General features: G+C 39.4%; 1 protein-coding gene across 1 annotated transcript in view; it reads right to left on the minus strand.

The window, feature by feature from the left end:
- Positions 1 to 5245: 5245 nt before the first annotated feature.
- Tafa1 (TAFA chemokine like family member 1) overlaps positions 5246 to 19013 on the minus strand; it is a 510096-nt gene continuing 496328 nt past the window's right edge. The window contains exons 4-5 of the mRNA XM_075983393.1: positions 13127 to 13251; positions 5246 to 6369 (exon numbers count right to left, since the gene is read on the minus strand). Coding sequence (XP_075839508.1) covers positions 6352 to 6369; positions 13127 to 13251 — 143 coding nt within the window. The 3' untranslated portion in view covers positions 5246 to 6351. The remainder of the gene's footprint in view (positions 6370 to 13126; positions 13252 to 19013) is intronic.

Consider the following 19013-nt stretch of genomic DNA (forward strand, 5'->3'; position numbering starts at 1 on the left):
ACCAGACAGCTCAAATGGAGGCCATCTTCAAATTTTAGGGTCTTTTCACAGAGCTTGAACACAGAATATGCTTCAGTTTCTCCCACTTGGAAGGGAGGAGGTTGGGGGTTTTATTCTCTAGTCTCATGTCTTAGTGATCAATGATTAATAGTTTTGATTTTTCTGCATCAACAAGGATGTAAAGGGAGAGTATGAGTCACAGCAATGATGCCTATTACAGGTATAAACCAGATTGGGTGGCTTCCCTTTATAATGACTTCCTGCTCCAATTCAGAAACAATGCCACATCTTAGTTGTGTGTATGTGCTACATGATGTTACTTCAAGCTCCTTTCCCAATGTCATATAGCTCCAGAGGTGCTTTCATTTTTGCAGACACATCCAGTTCTTTCTTGACTATAGCATTTGCACAGACCATGGCCCCTTGGAATCTGCATATATCCTCTTCATTATCCCTCCTTTCAACTCTCTCACTTCCTGCTATGCTTCTATTCTCAAACTAAACGCCACCCCCTTAAGACCTTCTGTGAGTATTCTACTGAAAGCTAGCATTACTGTCCCATCATTTACTTTCTTGGTGCCTTTGGAACTTCTTGAGTTATGTGTGATTCTTGGTTATTAGATTGCTTTTTGTCATTTATAGAACATATAATGTCATTCTCAATATCTACTACTGTGGTCACTTAGTGTCAAAACCCAATAAGTGGTTGTTTCTTGACTGAATATGTGACTGAATGAATAAACATGATTTTTAACAGTAAGGTACATATAAATAAAACTTGAGATCCTACTTCTGGTATAATAAAGAGTGTTATATAAATCTTCTTGGCCAGTTAGCCTGAATGAGTTGATACCTATAAGTGGAGAAGGTGTCTGGTCATGACTTTCATGGTTGTTGGTCATCCTCTTGCATACCAAATGGCTCGTGCCATCATTGAATTACATTCACGTTTATTCTGGACACTTGCCATGCCTTTACCATCAGGTGCTTACTTGTATTATTGACATGGTTCAAGAGTAGCGTACACTGGCATTTTCAAGCAGCTGAAAAATACTGGTAGTGGTACTAGTGAATGGAAAATTCCAGACAATGGATCTATCCAGTCTTTGAACATTGTAGAAAGAGAGTGTGAAATAACACTGTGACTTTGTTTTCAGTGTTTATCTTGAGTGGGGAGCAGTGACACGGAGCTTCTAGGATGATGACGTCATAGAATACCACTGGTATTACTCACTGGCAGTGATATTCATGAAAGGCTAATTACTCAAATCACTTTGTGTAAAATGTGTCTGCTTCTTTCTCCCTTAGTCCTCCTATAATCTTCAAATTTTATGTAGTAATATCCATCTTACACTATGAAAGCAAATAGAAAGTGTACATGCTTTTCCAGGTTGTGGGTGAAAGCAAGGAAAGAAATATGTGTAAGTGACATGCATAGGACGTGAGAGTGGACTTCAGTGACATGTATAGGACAGGGGAGAGGTCTTCAGTGACATGTGTAGGACAGGAAAGAGAGAGAGAGAGAGAGAGAGACAGAGAGAGAGAGAGAGAGAGAGAGAGAGAGCCCTTCAGTGACATGTGTAGGACAGGAGAGAGGTCTTCAGTGACATCTGTAGGACAAAAGAGAGAGAGGGGCCTTCAAGTTTTCTCAGTCTGGCCCCCACTGACACTGACAAAGTCCAGGTCAAAAACCAAACAAAGTAAGTGTTCACGTATAGTCTGCCTGTGAATGGAGAGGGTCTTTTATGAAAGGGAGGGAGACACATACTCATTTTAAATGTGGGAGGTTGTATGCACAGCATAGAAACTTATGGGGGGACATTGTCACTGGCCTATATTATTTTGAGTAAATACACAAGTTTTCAAGTCATGTGAATATCTTAAGCTGCCAGTGTCCTCTCCCAGTCCCCTAATTTTCCCTTTCTACTAGTTTGATTACTCCAAAGTAGGAATGTATAGAAGTTAAATTTTAAAAAAAGGCTAAGAGAATAGGTTGAATCCACCGTGTGTGTGCATGTGTCTGTGTGTGTGTGTATGTGTGTGTGTGTGTGTGTGTGTGAGAGAGAGAGAGAGAGAGAGAGAGAGAGAGAGAGAGAGAGAGAGAGGACATGCTCACTGCCATGGAGTGTGTGTAGCAGCCAGAGGGCAACTTGTCAGAGTTTATTTTCTACCACGTGGGTTCTGAACTTTGCTCATCAGGCCTGGAAGCAAACACCTTTGTTTTCTGAGAGGCTTATCAATGGCTCAATATATTTTTAAAATGAAGCAAACTCATTGAAATAAACATAATAAACAAATGGGAGCCAGCTATAAGCCAATAATGTAAGGATTCCATAACAGTCAATGATGGAAGCCCCAGACTAATAAATTTAAAATCACAGAATCTGTTATAGGTTATTTAGCATGTGAGAGAGGGGAGGAAGAGAGAAGGAGAAAGAGGGAGAATGAGAGGGGGAGTCAGGGAAAGGGAGAGAGGGGGAAAGAGAGAGAGCCAGAGAGAGAGAGAGAGAAAGAGAGAGAGACAGAGACAGAGAGAGAGACAGGTAGAGAGATTGATTCTTGGCCTCTTTAATTTACTTTGGAGTTTAAACTTTATTTCTTTTCATCATTTTGACATAAAGCCTGTGAGTTATAGGAAATTAGCTTCCATCCCCCATGCCACTTGTCCCAAATACTCTTGTTGCTAATTCTGCCTTTCATCATGTCTTCTTGTATTTATAAAATATGTGGAGATGGCTTCAGTCTTAACTTTTACTAAACACTAACCCTGCTGTTTAGAAGGTAATAACTCAATCAAAAAGACATGACACGTCCCTGTGTCACATAGACCCTAAGAGCTTTTGAAATGTAACTGCCAAGTTTAGTTAGTAGAGAAACTCCATGGATGTGAGGAATGGGTGATTCTCCTCCTATAAACAATATTTACGCCCTTTATAACTTACTGTATCTGTGACAATAGCAAGGTGGCATAATATACCACACCATAAAATCATGACATTGCTTTGTGAAAGCTACATGATTTAATCGAAAAGAGATGTTGGCTGTGTGTTGGTGAAACCACTCGTTACACGGTGCTAGACAATGCTGAGTAGTCAACTTCCCAATGTGCTTGTGGAGCCAATGAATAGGTAAATCCAAGCACCCAAAGCGCCAACAAATGAACTGGGCTCACTTCAAAAATCTTTGAACAAGCTTCATTTTTTCTTTTATTAAGAACAGAAGTCTGATTGAAATGTCGTGTGTGTGTGTATATATATATATACCAGCTGTATATATATATACATATATGGTATATATATGTATATATATATATATATATATATATATATATATATATATATATATATACCAGCTGTGTTACCGATTATTCATGGTACATGGGGCACAAGCTTATAATTGATATTAGTCATACACACTAATCCCTTTATTATCATATGCATGTGATAAAATTTTTTGCACCATAAATGTGCAGGCTCAGTAGGCAGATGGTAGCGACTGAATTCCCCAAATTTGAACAAGTTAAATTTAAACACAATTTGATGGTTCACACATTTGTGTAAGGGGCTTGGATGAATCTAAATTGCATTTGACATTTACAAATATTTGCACTGTCTTATTGGATAGCTGCCTGATTCTGATGTGATTTATTTCTCTAGGTCTCTTCAAGGGATGTTGCTGCCTGAATTTATGGGTGTCAGTGAGCTAACAGATGTAACTCTCCAGGCTAGGTCTAACATTGGGTTGGGTTAGAGCTTCTGGTGCCTCACATACTGGTGTTTCTTTCTTTCTTTCTCTCTCTCTCTCTCTCTCTCTCTCTCTCTCTCTCTCTCTCTCTCGTGTGTGTTCCAGAATTGTCTTACCATGAGAGGTTTTGCATAATAGAGGAGTCTGCTTCTCATTGGTCTTTCATCTGGGATCAAAGTTAGTAGAAGACTCTAGGGGACACTAATATCATAGCTCAGTCCACCCTTCAGAGAACGTGACACAAAAACAACATTTGCTGCCATTTAAGTGAAGTTGGCTCATTTAGTTTTAGGAATGTTAGGGATTTTATGTAAAACTCTAGACTTCTGTGTTTCCTGAAAAACTGAAGATGTGACAATATGGTGACAGTAAATTCATCTAGACGTGAATTTTTATAGGCTCCCATTTCAGTCCTCTTTAGCAAAGTGATATCTCACACTGTCTTTAGGTGTGTTTGAGGCACTGTTAAATTCTCTGTCAAGCATTTCTATTTTAATTTTAAGTTTTTTCTTAACTATATAATTATTAGGGTTTATGGTTTTAATATAATTTATTTTTTCTTTATGGTTATAATCTGAAGATGACAGATAAGAAGTAATCTCTCTCTCTAACAGATATTGCTTGCCACTTGAATGTAAAACCCAGAAAGGACTGCTGGAATGAAGGTTTTTGTTGTTTTGGGGCAGGGGTCTCACTCTGTATCCCAGGCAGACTTGGAACTCCTCACAGCCCTCCCCTTTCCATATCTCAAGTGCTGGGGTCTCAAGTAGTGGGTAGCTATCACTTGCAAACACACCTGGGTACTGGAATGAATTTTATATTCCCTTTTTAGCAAGAATCCACACTGTTTGGAAGTCTCAATTTTACAGTCAAGATTTCTATTTCTTTCTCTAGATGTTTTTTTACAGGACTTCAAGATACAGAATCAAATTTTCTGGTTAGAAGTTCACACATTCAATCAAACTTCAGGCTGTTTAGGTAGAGTTAAAGGGGCATCTTGAGTTTTACTTAAGGTTTGATACTAGAGAGTCCAGAGTCAGGGGCTGCAGTGCTGTTGATTTAGGAAGAATCTCCAACAACACAGAGGCCAGAGATTAAGTTTGGGGGAAAACAGAACACAACACTTGCACTTCTGGGATGACACGGTAACAGGCGTGTAAAGTTCCATTAAAACTTCCCCCAGGAAAAGCAGGTCTTAAGCGGGAAGATGTTTACTCTTAGCTCAGCAACTCCAAAAAGACAGGGGAAATGACTTTGTGGTGGGGGTGAGCCCCATGTAATTATCAGCGTGACCCACATGGAAGTGACCCAGTTGTCATTGGATTTATCGCTACAATCATGTTCATCAATTTCTAGGTTTCAAAATACTTTATTGTTGGCAATAGTAGCCTCCGTAGTTTCAAAGACCTTCTAGCTAACTACAAATATGAACAGGGTCTTCTTGTGATTTGGTCGAAGCAGAGTCTGGAAAACTAAATGGCAGACACAGAGGACAAGTGGGTTAAGAAAGAAGTTATTTACCACTTTAATAGGGCTGTCCAACATTTGGTCACATAGATCACTGGGAAACCTAATTGCTTTCATAGCCTTTCTATCTCACCGGAGGAGATGCGAATACCTTAGGAAAAAGCAAATCAAACATAGAAAGAGGTGCCTTGATAAGACGCGTCACTACCGCACGATGTGGTTGACAATGCCAGACTTTGGATTTAATCAGAGGACACTTCTGCAGTCTAGGAGGCTATACAAAGCCCTAAGACATTGTATTTACAGGACTTATTAATATAGGGATCTACATCCTGCCACCCTGCCAGAGTCTTAAAAGCGTGGTGGAGCAGCTCCCTCAAGAATCCTCATTTGCCTATCTGTGGAAAAGCTAGTAGTTCTAAAAATATTTTCCTGGAAGAGGTTAGAACGGTTATTATATATCAATCGAATATAAAGTATGGTTATGTAAGTCAAGCTTGCATGCTAATATTGCACAGGTAGAAAGCAATAAAACAAGACGAAGAGCTTCCTTGGGTCACCAGGGAGAAGCAGAGGGAAGCTCTTGACTCAGAGTTGTCAGGATGCCTCAGATTCCAGGAGTCTGCCTGCAGCTGGCCTTCCAGGGAGAGCGCCATGTTGGATTCTCACACGGACGTGTATCCTCCTCACCAAGAGAAAAAGAAATGGCAAACAAAACAAAACCGACTAAACATCCAAACCAAAAGGGATACACCAGCCACCTCGCACTGTGGTACTGTTCATTTCTTGAAGAGAATATATAATATTTCAAAATATTATATATACATATATTTCAAATGGTACAAAGTAATGGTAGTTCCAAGTTAGAAGACGATTGATCGTTCTTCATGATCCTCCAAACTTCACTGAGAAAACTCGTTTGTTTTGATTTTTTTAAAAGTCTTTTCCCCTTGATGCTGCCAGAAAAATCCCGAGTCTTCTTATGGGATACTCTGTTTCACAAAGCGAATGCACTCTGAGTAACCAGTCAAAGTGCAAATAAGAGAGATCCATTTGGCTTGCAAATATGTAAGCTATTTTAAATCCTCGCAATGTATTTTCCACAGGTTGTTTTTTCTATTTGTATAATGAATGCTTCTGTTAGGTTCTTGGGTGAATCTGAAATAAAAGAAAGAAAGATATTTCAGTAATAAAAGTAAGAAATGAAGACAAAAGAAATGTGCACACGCAGAACATGAGGATGTTTTTAATTTCAGTGTGTTCATTCAGGTGGTTTCCATTGATACCTAAAATATGTGAACAGATGCTCCATATTTCCATAAATTCATTCAGCTCCTTTGTGTCAAAACCAAGAAAAAAGATTCTTAGAGAAATGACTACGCAGAGCTGGCTTCATGGTTATACAACTGCTATCCAATTCCATGGGTTCTGGACTAATAAGGGTCCCACAGGTGGTTTATTTCATCGCTACTACTGTATGGAATTCACCAATAAATTTTCAATCAGGACCTAGCATTTTCTTGTTGCATTGGGCCACGTAAATAACTTAATCAACCTCTGCTCCTATGATGAGCATTTGAACTCGTCACCCCATGGCCTTGTGTAGCTGTTCTATTATAAGCCATTGAGGAGTGGCCATTGCTAGCCATTGCCTAGATTAGTCCCTGCATGTGGAGGAACAGAAGAAGACCTTTATAAGATGAGGAACTGTAGCAACCAATGGTGAGTGTTAACTGGGAATCAAGAACATGCCTATACATCTATACATGCCACTTAGTCCATCTCAGTATAGACCCAAAGATTCAAATGTTAAAGACATATGCATGCTCAAGGTACCACTGGCTGAGAACATGAACAAGGAGTCTAACACGGAGAAGCCAGCTTAAGGGAAATATTGTTATTGTTCTTTATCATCTCAATTTCTTGTGATATTAGGACCAAACCTATGGTCTTGTGCACACCAGGGTATCATAGAGGTACATTCCAAGCCCTCCTAATTCGTGATAGCTTTGGAAAATGATTTTCCTGAATCCAGGAGTACAAACGAATTCAAGTCTTTCAAAGTTAGGTAGAGCAATAGTAAAATTTTGCACTCAAACATTGCTTGGTCCAGCTACAGAATTGCATGGGAATTTTTCATAAATTTATTTTGAATTCTCTCCTTACAATGATGGAGAATTTTTAAAACCACTATTTCCTTTATTCCAATGGTGGACATAACTTTTGATTTACAGTGTCTTCTTGTCCACCACATAAAGAATATAAAGTAACATTATAAATAAGATAAAGTAACATTCACCAAACTGAATTGAAACTGCCTTTCTTCCAAACTTTCTTTCTTTCCTTCGTAACCCAACACAGAAGATTGGGAGACTCTGTCATGTTGCCATCAAATCCTGGGGACATTAACACATTAGAATTAGACACCAGAGGCTTACCTGTACTTCCTGACTAAACTAATGATTGTGTTGATCATTTCAGGGGGGGGGGGGAATGGCACTGTGTGAAGTAGTTTATCTTCCCTTTGCACATTTTTCTGACCCTTTCAGCCAACTCCATATTTAAAGCCCCTCTTTTCCCTCCCAATTGCTTTCTAATTTTGACAGCAATTTGATATTACTTCCTTGGAGGTTGATATTCTCCTCTCCCTCCCTTTCTGTATTTCAACTGGAAATTGAACAGAAATCAGAAGTTTAATGTCACAGTCTCTCAAAACATTTTAGACCTGGTAGAATTTTAGTGAAGAAGCTAGAAGGTGTCAAAACTGATATTCCTCTCTTTCTTAAATATAAAAGAATTTGGGGTAGTTAGGATGGACAAAAACTCTCAAATTGAAAGTCATCATCTGAGGGAGACCAAGAAACCATCAACAGAAAACCATGGATTGTGTTGGCCACTCACAAAAGCAGTGACTTTACAAGATGACTATTATTCTCTGTTGTGTAATTTAAGGTTCAATATTTCCTTGCTTAAGTGGAAAAAAAAAACCCTTGAGTTTACAAGACACACTAATTATTGTTTTTCCCCACTGGTTTGAAGCAAATCCACAGATGATCGATTCTTCCCGAGGAAATCAATCCGTCTACGTTCTACAATCTTCATCCTTTTGTTTTTCTTTCCAATTGACTACAATTGTCTCTGAATTTCATCCCTTTATCTTAAGTATCTTCAAAGCACTTGACATCCCATTTCCAGGTGTGTATGTATGTATACACACACACGCGCGCGCGCGCACACACACACACACACACACACACACACACACACACACACGCTCCAAATAGCTCATTTCCTCTGTGGGAAATTCTGCTGCTCTAAATCAAGCCATTGTGCCTCCTATATAAGGTTTCTGTGACACTGAGCTTGAGTACAGCCTCACCAAAATTCCAAGTCTTTATTTGATACATTATTTTAAATAAAAAGAAGTGCTAAGAAATATCTGGAAACACAGAAAAAAAATTTAGGCAACATTTAGTTTAGTTTTGCTATTATATAACAATAAAACAATTTAATCAAATAATTCAAGCAATGCTCAAGGTGAGGAAGGTTAATGTGTGGGCATGACACTTTGCTTCTCCCTAAAGGAGTGTGATATCAATGTTATTCTACAGCACTGAATCTTTGCAAAATTCCCAAACATGAATATTTCATTCTTATATGGTGACTCCCAGGGATCTTCTGTCTTTCTGAGGTTTATCTCTCCAAATCCCTTGGTAGAAAATGATTTGCCTTGTTCCATCTATCTTTTCTACCTCCTTAGTTTATACTGTCTCTAAGACTCACTATTACCATGAGTCGTTTGCACTGTGGCTTGCTACCTTAGCCTGTTCATTCTGGTTTAGGTGATACATGTGATTTCTACTCTCCAGCCCTCCTTTAAAAATGAACACTGGAAATCTTTAAAGTACATCACACAGCGAAACATCTTGTCAGTATTACAGAGACTTTCTGAGTCCCCCCTCCCCTGGAAGGTTTTGGTGGTTTTTGATTTCCCAGGGAAAAGAATCAAGTCCCTAGGAACTTTCTGGCAAAGTCCTTTACCATAGAATTTGTTTTATTTATTTATCTTTGGTTATGTGTGCATACATATTTTCTCTCTCTGTGTGTGTGTGTATATACATGTACATGGAGCTCACCAGAGGTTCATGTCTTCATCTAGGCCCTTGCACTGTGTTTTCTGAGACAGGATCATTCATTTAACCCAGAGCTTATAGATTTGGCAAGAATAATTGGCCAGCAGGATATAAACATGTGTTATCACAGCTTTTAATGTGGGGCGTGGCAGTCTGGTTTTAGTTCTTTATACTTGACCAGAAATTGTTTTAGCAATTGCACCATCTCCCTGGGCCTAGAGTTAGTATTTAAATTAACAGCTCGAAAGAAATACTCACTTCCCTTAGAGTTGTTATGTATGGGACCATTAAGGGTTTATTCTTATAGTTTATTTTTTTTAATTTATTAAATTAAAAAAAATACCAATCAAAATTTCCACTCCCTCCCCTCCTCCCATTCCCTACACAATCCATCTCACCCCCATCCAATCCCAAGAGAGGGCAAGGCACCTTGTCCTGTGGATGGTCCAAGGCCCTCCCTACCACATCTAGGCTGAGCAAGGTATACATCCGAAGAGAATAGGATCCCAAAAGCCAGTACATGCAGTAGAGATAAATCCCAGTGCCACTGCCAGTGGCCCCTCAGCCTGCCCCAACCATGCAACTGTTAACCACATTCAGAGGGACCAGTATGGTCCTATGCTTGTTCCTTCCCAGTCCAGCTGGAGTTGGTGAGCTCCCATTGGTTCAGGTAAACTGTTTCAGTGGATGAACCCTCCATGGTCTTGACCTCTTTGCTCATATTCTTATTCATTTTATTCTTCAACTGGACCATGGAAGCTCAGTTCAGTGCTCCTTGAAGCTTGGTTCAGCCCCCTTACAGTTGTTTTGGAAAGGCAAGTTGCATTTTGAGGTTCCTGAGCTGCTTATAGAGACTAATGGTGAGGCTATCAACTGTGGTTCTTTCAAATTAGTGAACACATTGTCGCTATCTAGAGAAACACAATTTCTCTGTGTTCAGTTCTCAAATAGTATTTGAGAATTTATTGAGTGCTAAGAAGAATAGTCAACTAAAAAGCAAGGCTTTTTCCCCCATTAAATACTTCTTCTTGTGTAGAGAGATGTGTTCAATTAACCTCAAGAAAAGAACATTTAAAACCCGTACCTGGGGATGGAGAGATGGCTCAGAAGTTAAGAGTATTGGCTGCATTTACAGAGAATCCGAGTTCTGTCCCCAGCACTCACATTGTGGTCTACCAACATCTGTAACTCCAGTTTCAGGGGACCTAATAACCTCTTCTGGCCTCCGTGGGCACCAGGCACACACATGGTGCCCAGAGATACATGCAGGCAAATTACTCATACACATACAAATAAATAAATCTAAATAAGTTTAAACTACAAAAAAAAAGAGAAAAGAAATGTTCACTTGTCATTTTAACAGTTAGGAGTTTAGAATATCTTTTACCTTTTTCATTTTTAAAATAGTGGGCAGTGTTCGTTTTAAACCAATCTTACATATAAGAAGAAAATGAGTAGGTTCTTCTATGTTTCTTACCTCTTAGATAACAATAAAAATTGAACTCGTAACGATTGAAGTCCCTCTGTGAATTAAACTACTTTAAAAATCAAATTGCTAGAGTCAGTATTTGAAATGGGTAGGCCTACATGGAATCTCATGGGAAAAATACACAGTAGTGTGTGAAAATTAGCATAGACCTTGTTTGGGAGATATCTTATCTAAGAGGTGATGTTAGTCTGCTCTGAATGTGGGCTCCTGGATGAACGAATGTCTGGGCTCAATGGCTGTGTTTACTGCTTAAACGAGTCTTTTTTTCCCAATCTGGGAGTTTTTAGGAATCTAGCAGAGAAAAGGTGAGAGAAATGCCTGCTTCTCTCACTGTTTATAAAGCACAGCCTTATTCAGTGTCCGCTTTGCCCACTTTGAAAGTAGCCTTGAGAAGTCTTAGAAGTGTGAGAACACATACACCCTTAACTTTCAAAGCAGTATCAGCCACGGTTTATTTCTCTTGGACCTTCATTTGCCTGGGTCAATCTCTGTGCACCAAGTGTGGAGCAAACAGCCACAACAACCTCAATTACAATGATCAGGTTCTGCACAAGCCTCCTTCAAAGTGGAAAGTGTTTGTAGGTGCATTACCACATGCCAGATGGTTAAAATAGAGGTAGAATTTGGATAAATGTTGGACAGTGTTCAAAAAGGTATCACGAACTATTTCTGGATATTTCCATTGTTTAGATTGTCTCATTCTCAGTTTTAGTACAAAGTCTATCTTCCAAAGAGTCTCTGAATTGGGATTCATGGAATTTTCTATGCTTGAATACTGAAATAATTTGAGTTGGGTTCATTTTTATTATTGAGTTTTGGATTCTTAGCCAGTGTGAGAGCAATGGGGTGCCTTCCATAAAGGACATCAGTCATCAGTTGAAGAAGGACTGAGAAGGCGTAAGACACCTAAATGATTTGTTATGACCAAATTTGATTGGATTCTAACTAAAATTCAGAGTAGCTTCAAGTGTTCTAGTTTGTCCAGGTATGTTTCAGAGAAAACATAACCAGAGCCAAAATTGGCCTCCTCCATCAGCTAATTAAAACAATTTCTTTGAGTATAAACAACCCAAGCCAGCCTCATTTCTCGATGCTTCCTTATGTAAGTGTTTAATTGAAATGTGAGTCAAAAACCTGTGCTGAATTATTCAGAGACATAAGGATTCATATTAATAAGCTGAGGTTGTTCAGAAATCCCTCTTGACCATAAGTCAAGGAATTATGGCCATTTGTTGGCCACTATAGTCAATGGTCTATAGTGATAATCCTTTGTTTTGTATGTGAGAACTTGAATGTTTTATATAGCGTTATGTAACTTTATTACTGATTTCTGTACCACATAGCTGTAAAGATCACTTTTACTAATTGACAGTAGGATATTGAGAAGGATCAAATGAAGGTTCATTATGTTGTAGCTAAAATTAAAAAAATTGAATAACCTTTTGTTAGAGTAAAGTTTATCATGTGGACTTCGAACTCGTAAAGATCACTTTTAAATGACAAGAAATGAAAGCACACGAACCCAGTTACAGGTACTCACACACACACATACAGGCACACACAAACTCTCCAGGGCTGATATGCTGACAGTTGGGAATACATAGCATAGGATCATACCAGCTGTTAAATTATTTTCATGCATTTGTACTGTGAATAAATAATCTCTCTCAAGCATCCAGAACTCCACTCACCTTCCCCCCTTAGGTGTCTTACATTCCAGACACATTTCAGTCCCTACATGATTAATGGTTGGCCTAGCCACATCACCTCACCCAGGTATAGCAGTATAACACTGATTCTAAAGGATGAGGCAATGTTACCTACAGACTTCAAACATTTTAGGAAGCTCCTGGTTTAACCAGAGAAACAAGGAATAATTACTGATTTTACAAATCTCTTTGTATTTCTCTAAAATGTCATTAAAATTCCTTTAAACATGATTGTACTTAAACACAGTCTTTTTTAGCATACCACCTGGATGAATGAAGCAAGCCATGTGCTTATCACTCTGAGCACTGTGGTTGGAAGATACATTCCCCAAGTAACCACCCTACTGATGCCTCCTCCCTTGCTTTATTTGGGATTCTGTAATGTAAAGAACTACACAATGCAAAAAGGTCAGGTTCTAACTTTCAATTCATTGATGGACACTGACCCACCCAATCTAGAATATGTCCTGATAAAGGAAATCTCCCCTCCTGTCCCACTCAAAGCCCTTCAGACTGCTGCCAATGCAAGAGCAAAGCAAATGGTACAATCTGAGACATGAATGCAGTATTTGAAGTGGACTTACTCTTGTGGTCTTAATTTTGTTGCCTGTGGCACACATCCATCCAGAATTGTCAGGGAGTGTCTTACATTCTTCTCCTTCTAGGCAGGGCTCCATCTCACACCACCATTTCCCAATCACTATGGAGGCTGCGGGAAAACAGGAAACAACTGTATTTGGTACTTTGCCTTACAACCCTGTTCTGATTCTGTATCCTTCTGCAGGTTTTAATATTCTCTGAAGCACAGTAGGTATACTTCCATCATCTAAGACTGACTAGGAGAGACACATCAAGAAAACAGTTTAATACATTATAATGTCATCATCTTGTCCAAATTCACCTCATATAGTTAAAAAAAAAAGTGGGGAATGAAACAGTTTTGTGTCATTCTGTCGGTGACAAGGTCGTGCTATGTAGCTCTTTCTGGCCTGAAGCTTGCTATGTGGGAGACTTACTCTCAGAGTTTGAGGGATTTCGACTCACTACTTTTTGTAGATGAGGCACCTTGTGATATTTCTTGCCAGTTAACGGGGCAAAGAGTTGAGTATTCTTTAGAATGACTAACGTATTCTTTCCAGAAAGGCCAGTTTATCCACCCAGTATTAGGTTTATCCATTAGCCTACGTCCTGTGAGAATTTCAAAGCCCTAGCAAAAGAAAAAAAAAAGCAGAACTGAAAGCGTAGAAGCAGAGCTATAAAGTACAAATCAAGAGTAATGATGAAGACAAGCCCGATCCTTTGCAGCCAAAGGTGCAGTTGGTATGGGCAGTGGTTTCCCTTTCATGTGTTTGAAAAGCTGTAGAAGAGCTATAAAAGCCCAACCTCAGGTGAAACTGTCTTTTGGGGGTTATATCAAGGATGATCATATGAAGACACTGGCAATGAATACACATGTATATATATATATATGAATACACACATATATAACATTTTTTGATAATGATACTTAATAAAACAATGAAAAACAAATATCCGTTATGCTGTGGTTTTTACTGTGTTAGTTCCTCACAAATCCACCTGGGTTTGTTCCATTTGAGGAACTCAAAAGAAGGGCCTGGAGAGAGGGCTCAAGGGCTAAGAGCACTTCCTACTCTTGCAGAAAAACTGGGGTTCAGCTCCCAACATCCACACAGTGGTTCACACCTGGAATCTGTAACTCCAGCTCTAGGGGATGCAAGGTTCTCTTCTAGCTTCAAGGGCATCAGTCATGCACACAGTGCACATATGTACAAACAGGTCAACACTCATGTGCATGAAATAAAAATAAGTAAATCCCCCAAATAATAGTAACAATAAACACACATGCTCAAAATGGCAACTGGCAGCCATTTTTTTTGTTTGGCTGGTTATTCAAATTCTATACTGGGCCTCCAGCTACTCAGCCATCTCGCCTCACATCCCCAAAGGGAATCAGCTACCGCGGTTTTAAAACATAGTGGTAAAGGAGCCAAGCAATACTTATGTCTCAGAAGATGAATATTAAAATTCAGGGAAGTAGGAACACATTAAAATTCTCCATGCTTCCTGTGTTAACTATAGGGATTAGATTTCTATCTTAAAAGTATGTGGTATACACCCCTAAACAGCCACTTGAATTTCAACTTTCCTTCTTCCACACCTTTTAAATTAAAAAATTTATTTATTTATTTTTATTTAGTGTGTGTGGATATTTTGCTGTGTGCTTCTCTATTAACACCACATGCATGCAGTACACGAAGAGGGCCATAAGAGGGCATCAGATCCCCTGGAACTAGAGTTGCAGATGGTTGTGAGTTGCCTGCGGGGTATAGAAAGCCAACCCAGTCCTCTGGAAGAGTAGCCAGTGCTCCTAACTGCTGAGTCATCTCTTCAACACCATTTCACACTTCCTTTAGCTCATTTCCCTTAGATTTCAATATTGCTTCGGCATTGTATCGAGTCAAAATCATTGGACAGGGTTATGTAGACAAAAATCATACCTGTTCATTTATATCATGAATTTGAGAACATTTCTGGGGGCGATTTTGTCACATTCATGTGGAACAGACTAATGCAAATATGATGCCTCCATCAGGTTTGCTAAGAAGGTGTCAGAGGTCAAAGTTCACTAAGCCTTCTATCCTTGTACAGGACAACATGAGATGATGAAACAGACAAAATACTTCCCATGGTTCAGCCTTACGACGCAACTGTCTACTTATTTTTCTTGCTAGTACCAGTACTCACTCTACAACAGGCATACAGAAGGGCGGGGTTTTTATGACACGTGTAAAGGACTTATCCATGCTGATGAATAGGTGAGCGCATTAAATAAGACAGTCTAAATTTTTCGCAGCAAAGAAAACCAATGTCACGTTGGGAGGGAACAAAAAATAAATGTTAAAACTTCAATAACGTGAAAGAAAAGTAAGGATTTGCTGGTATTTATTGAAATCCTGTAACATGTGGTTCCCTTCAGCTGGTGTGTAGCCAGAAACAATTCATGCACACTTATCGCCAAAGCCAATGTTCTCTTGTAAAGCCTGCCCCTTATTTCCATACCGTGGCCCTGAATTGAACAGACGCCATCTGATCTCCTCTCTGAGGGGAAGATGCTCTCCTAACAATTCTTTCACTGAGCCTGTTGCCACATATTTTTCTTCTCACGGAGGCGTAGTGATAACCAACACGTGGCAATGCGTCAGCCTGTAGTATTTAAGCCTGCTCCTACAGCCCTGTGCTCCCTCCCTTCCCTCGGGCAGCTCTCTGTCCTCTTTGTGCTGCCCTACTTTTCTACAAGCTTCTACCAAAGCCGTGTCCCTTTCTCTTGGGCACTAATGTCTCCTAGGTAAATGTATAGACAGACAGACAGACAGACAGAAGAGAGTTCCCAACCTCAAGAAGCACCTTTAAGTCAAAGCTTTAAAGAGCCACAGACTGCTGTGGGAAAGGCTCCATGTAGACGGAAATATCCCCAGATACATTTATAATAGCAAAACATTTGGACCATGGCGTTCTTTACAGAGTGAAGTCGCTGATCTGCCTTTCCTCTGTGAGTCTGGTTCATCATCCAGCATGGCCTTGTTTGATGGACCACCCCATCCATCATACGGGCATCTTCAGAAATACTTCTTCTCATCCTAGGTCAAACCGCAGTCCCTAATTCTGACTTTTTTCCATAAACTTGTATTTCTTTAATATCTTTTATATGATTGACAGAGACCGTTTCAAACTACCCCCTTCCTTTGCTCAAATTGGAAGTTATTTTAAGCCTTCAAACTTGGGAACAGTTAAACTTTGTTAAACTTCATAAAATGAGCTTTATCAGTGCAATTTAGCTGTTCTATGATATTTTTTTTAAATGGAGATAAAATTAAAAGAAGAAAAACATGAATATAAAAATTCCTTTTTCCTGCTCAGCACATATTTCTGAAATAATATAAGAATTGATGCGTGCATTTAGTAGTATTCTCCAAACTTTGGTTAGTTTCCTGAAATGTATTCAAATTTCATTTCTTAATTGTCCCTTAATTTTACACATGAATGAAACACACTATTTGGTTCTTTTCTTTATTACATTTCTGTTCTCCCCATTCCTTCTCTTTAGACCCCTTTTTTGTCCAACATACTCTACTTTTGTTCCTTGTACTAATATATGTATATATATTCACATATATATTAAAAATATACATTTAAAATCTAGAGTCTACATCTGAATAATTCTTAATTGTCTCAAATTACAGTAGTTAGTAATACCTATAACTGTCATTTACTGAACGTCAGTCATGTGTTTCTATATTGGAAATTCTATATTTTTTTTTCATCTTGAGGATCTTCATTATGTAGCCCAGGTTGGCCCACACTTAATGATACGTCTGCTTCCACCCCTGAGGATTAGCATTGCAGTGGTGTGTCACCCCTCCCGTCCCCTGTACTAAGAACTGAAAAGGTATTATATCCTCCTCCCAGGTGTTACTATGGAGCCGTAGTGGTTAGTTTTTCCAGGTTTACAGACGTAAGAGGGCCTCCTGGCCATCTTAAACACAATCCTTGCAGAGCTCACATTTTTATAGCTTTGTGTTCAGAATTCGGAGAACTTAAAACAATTATTGATTGCTGAGTGAATGAATTCTCCCTGCCATATTACTGCTGAAAATAATTTCATGTCAAACAAACACATACAGAAAATAAAAACCATTCAGTGTCTGATGAAATTAGTTTCAGCACGCTTGCTGCTTCTCCGGTCTGAGATGCGCTCTGCTCGGTTCCATTAGTTACAACATTGTAACAGAAATCCCCACCAGGGAACAATTTTGGAAGTGAGGGATGCTGTGTGGCAGATCTGTAACTGTGACAAGGGCTTTTTCATCCCTTAGAAAAACCGAGTTAATTAAACACCATCTACAAAAACGACTTCCTCTTTTCCGTAGTGATTATGAAAGGGGGCGTAAAAGGTCCCTTTTAACCCCGGGGTTCAGGGATTTGCTCTGAGAATGTGTCACGTGCAGGAAATATCTGATCTTCAGCCCCTTTAAAAATGTTCATGTCTCCTGGAGAGATTCTTAAAAAAATCACTAAAGCCCCTTTAATCATGAGTCCTGGATTTCTCCCCTATACCAGATCATATTGCTGCTGGGCCAAAAAGATACTGTAAGGAGAATCAAACCGCCTGTCAGTGAGACTCTAGATGGGCGGGCATCCTTGTTGGGTACTGCTTCTGTTTTCACTACTGTCGTTGATGAGGGGATGCAGTGAGATACTAATCGGCGCTAAGTTTAATAAATATAGCACAGAAGCGTCATATTGAACAAGAGTAGAAATCCGTCTTTTATCATCTCAGCAAACAGAGGTTGACTCCCAGGCCAGCAACTGTTTGTCGTCGCACTATTAGTATACCTAGAGTGATTAAGACCACGACAGAGGCCGGCCCTCCAGCTTCAGTCTAGATCTGGATTCTTGCCAGAGGCCCAGGCACTATTTGGCATGAATAAATGGGCACAGTGATCTTCTGCGAGCATTACCATACTGAAAGAACTGGCATTGGGCGTGGGGTGAGAGGGTGGGGAGAGGAAATAGGAAAACTTTATTATACTCTGGAAGTTCTTCACAGCAGGAAGCTAGGCTTCTGTTTGCTACTTTTGTTGAATAGGGTAAGTCACTGAAGATTTTAGAACCTAGATTCCACGAGCAAAAGTGAGATATGAGTGAAGGGTGCTTGAAGAAGATGAATTGGGCAGTCGTGTGTAAGACACGAAAAGACCAAGGAGGAGCCGATGTGTCTGTGAAGCTCACTACACTCAAGACAGACCTTAAAGGTTTTTGCTGTTGCCATTGTTTGGTTTTTCAAACTTTTGTATAAAAGACATTTTTTTTTAATTTTTGAGATTATGATATAGTTACACTTCTACCTTCCCTTTCTCACCTTCAAACCCTCCCACATCCTCCTCCCCACTCTCCTCCAAATTCATGACTTATGTATGGAGAAACCCTGTCTAAAAAAAAAAAAGGAAAAGAAAAAATTCACTACTTTTTTTTGCTAGTTGTTATTGCCTGCATATATATATAGTCCTAAATATTTCCTGTCTAGTATGTATAATATTAATTAAATTAATATTAATTAATGTTTGTTTTCGGGGCAGACCATTTGGCACTGGACAACCAATTGGTGTGCCATTGCCTGGGGAGACCACCTCTCCTGCTCCCAGATTTCCTCAGTTGTCTGCAGTTCTTTGTGTTGGCTTGTGGTCTCCTGGGCTTTTACCGTCTACTTTAGCATGTCCATTTGTGCTGTCTTTCTTCAGCTCCTGTTTGCACATCCATTTTGTGAGACTTTATGGGTGTTGCTTCTGGTGTTACCAGCAGCCAAGATCTCACACCAATTCCTTGATTCTCTGATCCTTGCAAATCTTTCTGTACCCTGTTCTGCAATGTTCCCCAAACCTTAGGCATGGA

This window comes from Microtus pennsylvanicus, chromosome 8 (assembly GCF_037038515.1).
Source record: "Microtus pennsylvanicus isolate mMicPen1 chromosome 8, mMicPen1.hap1, whole genome shotgun sequence".
Classification (NCBI taxonomy): Eukaryota; Metazoa; Chordata; class Mammalia; order Rodentia; family Cricetidae; genus Microtus; species Microtus pennsylvanicus.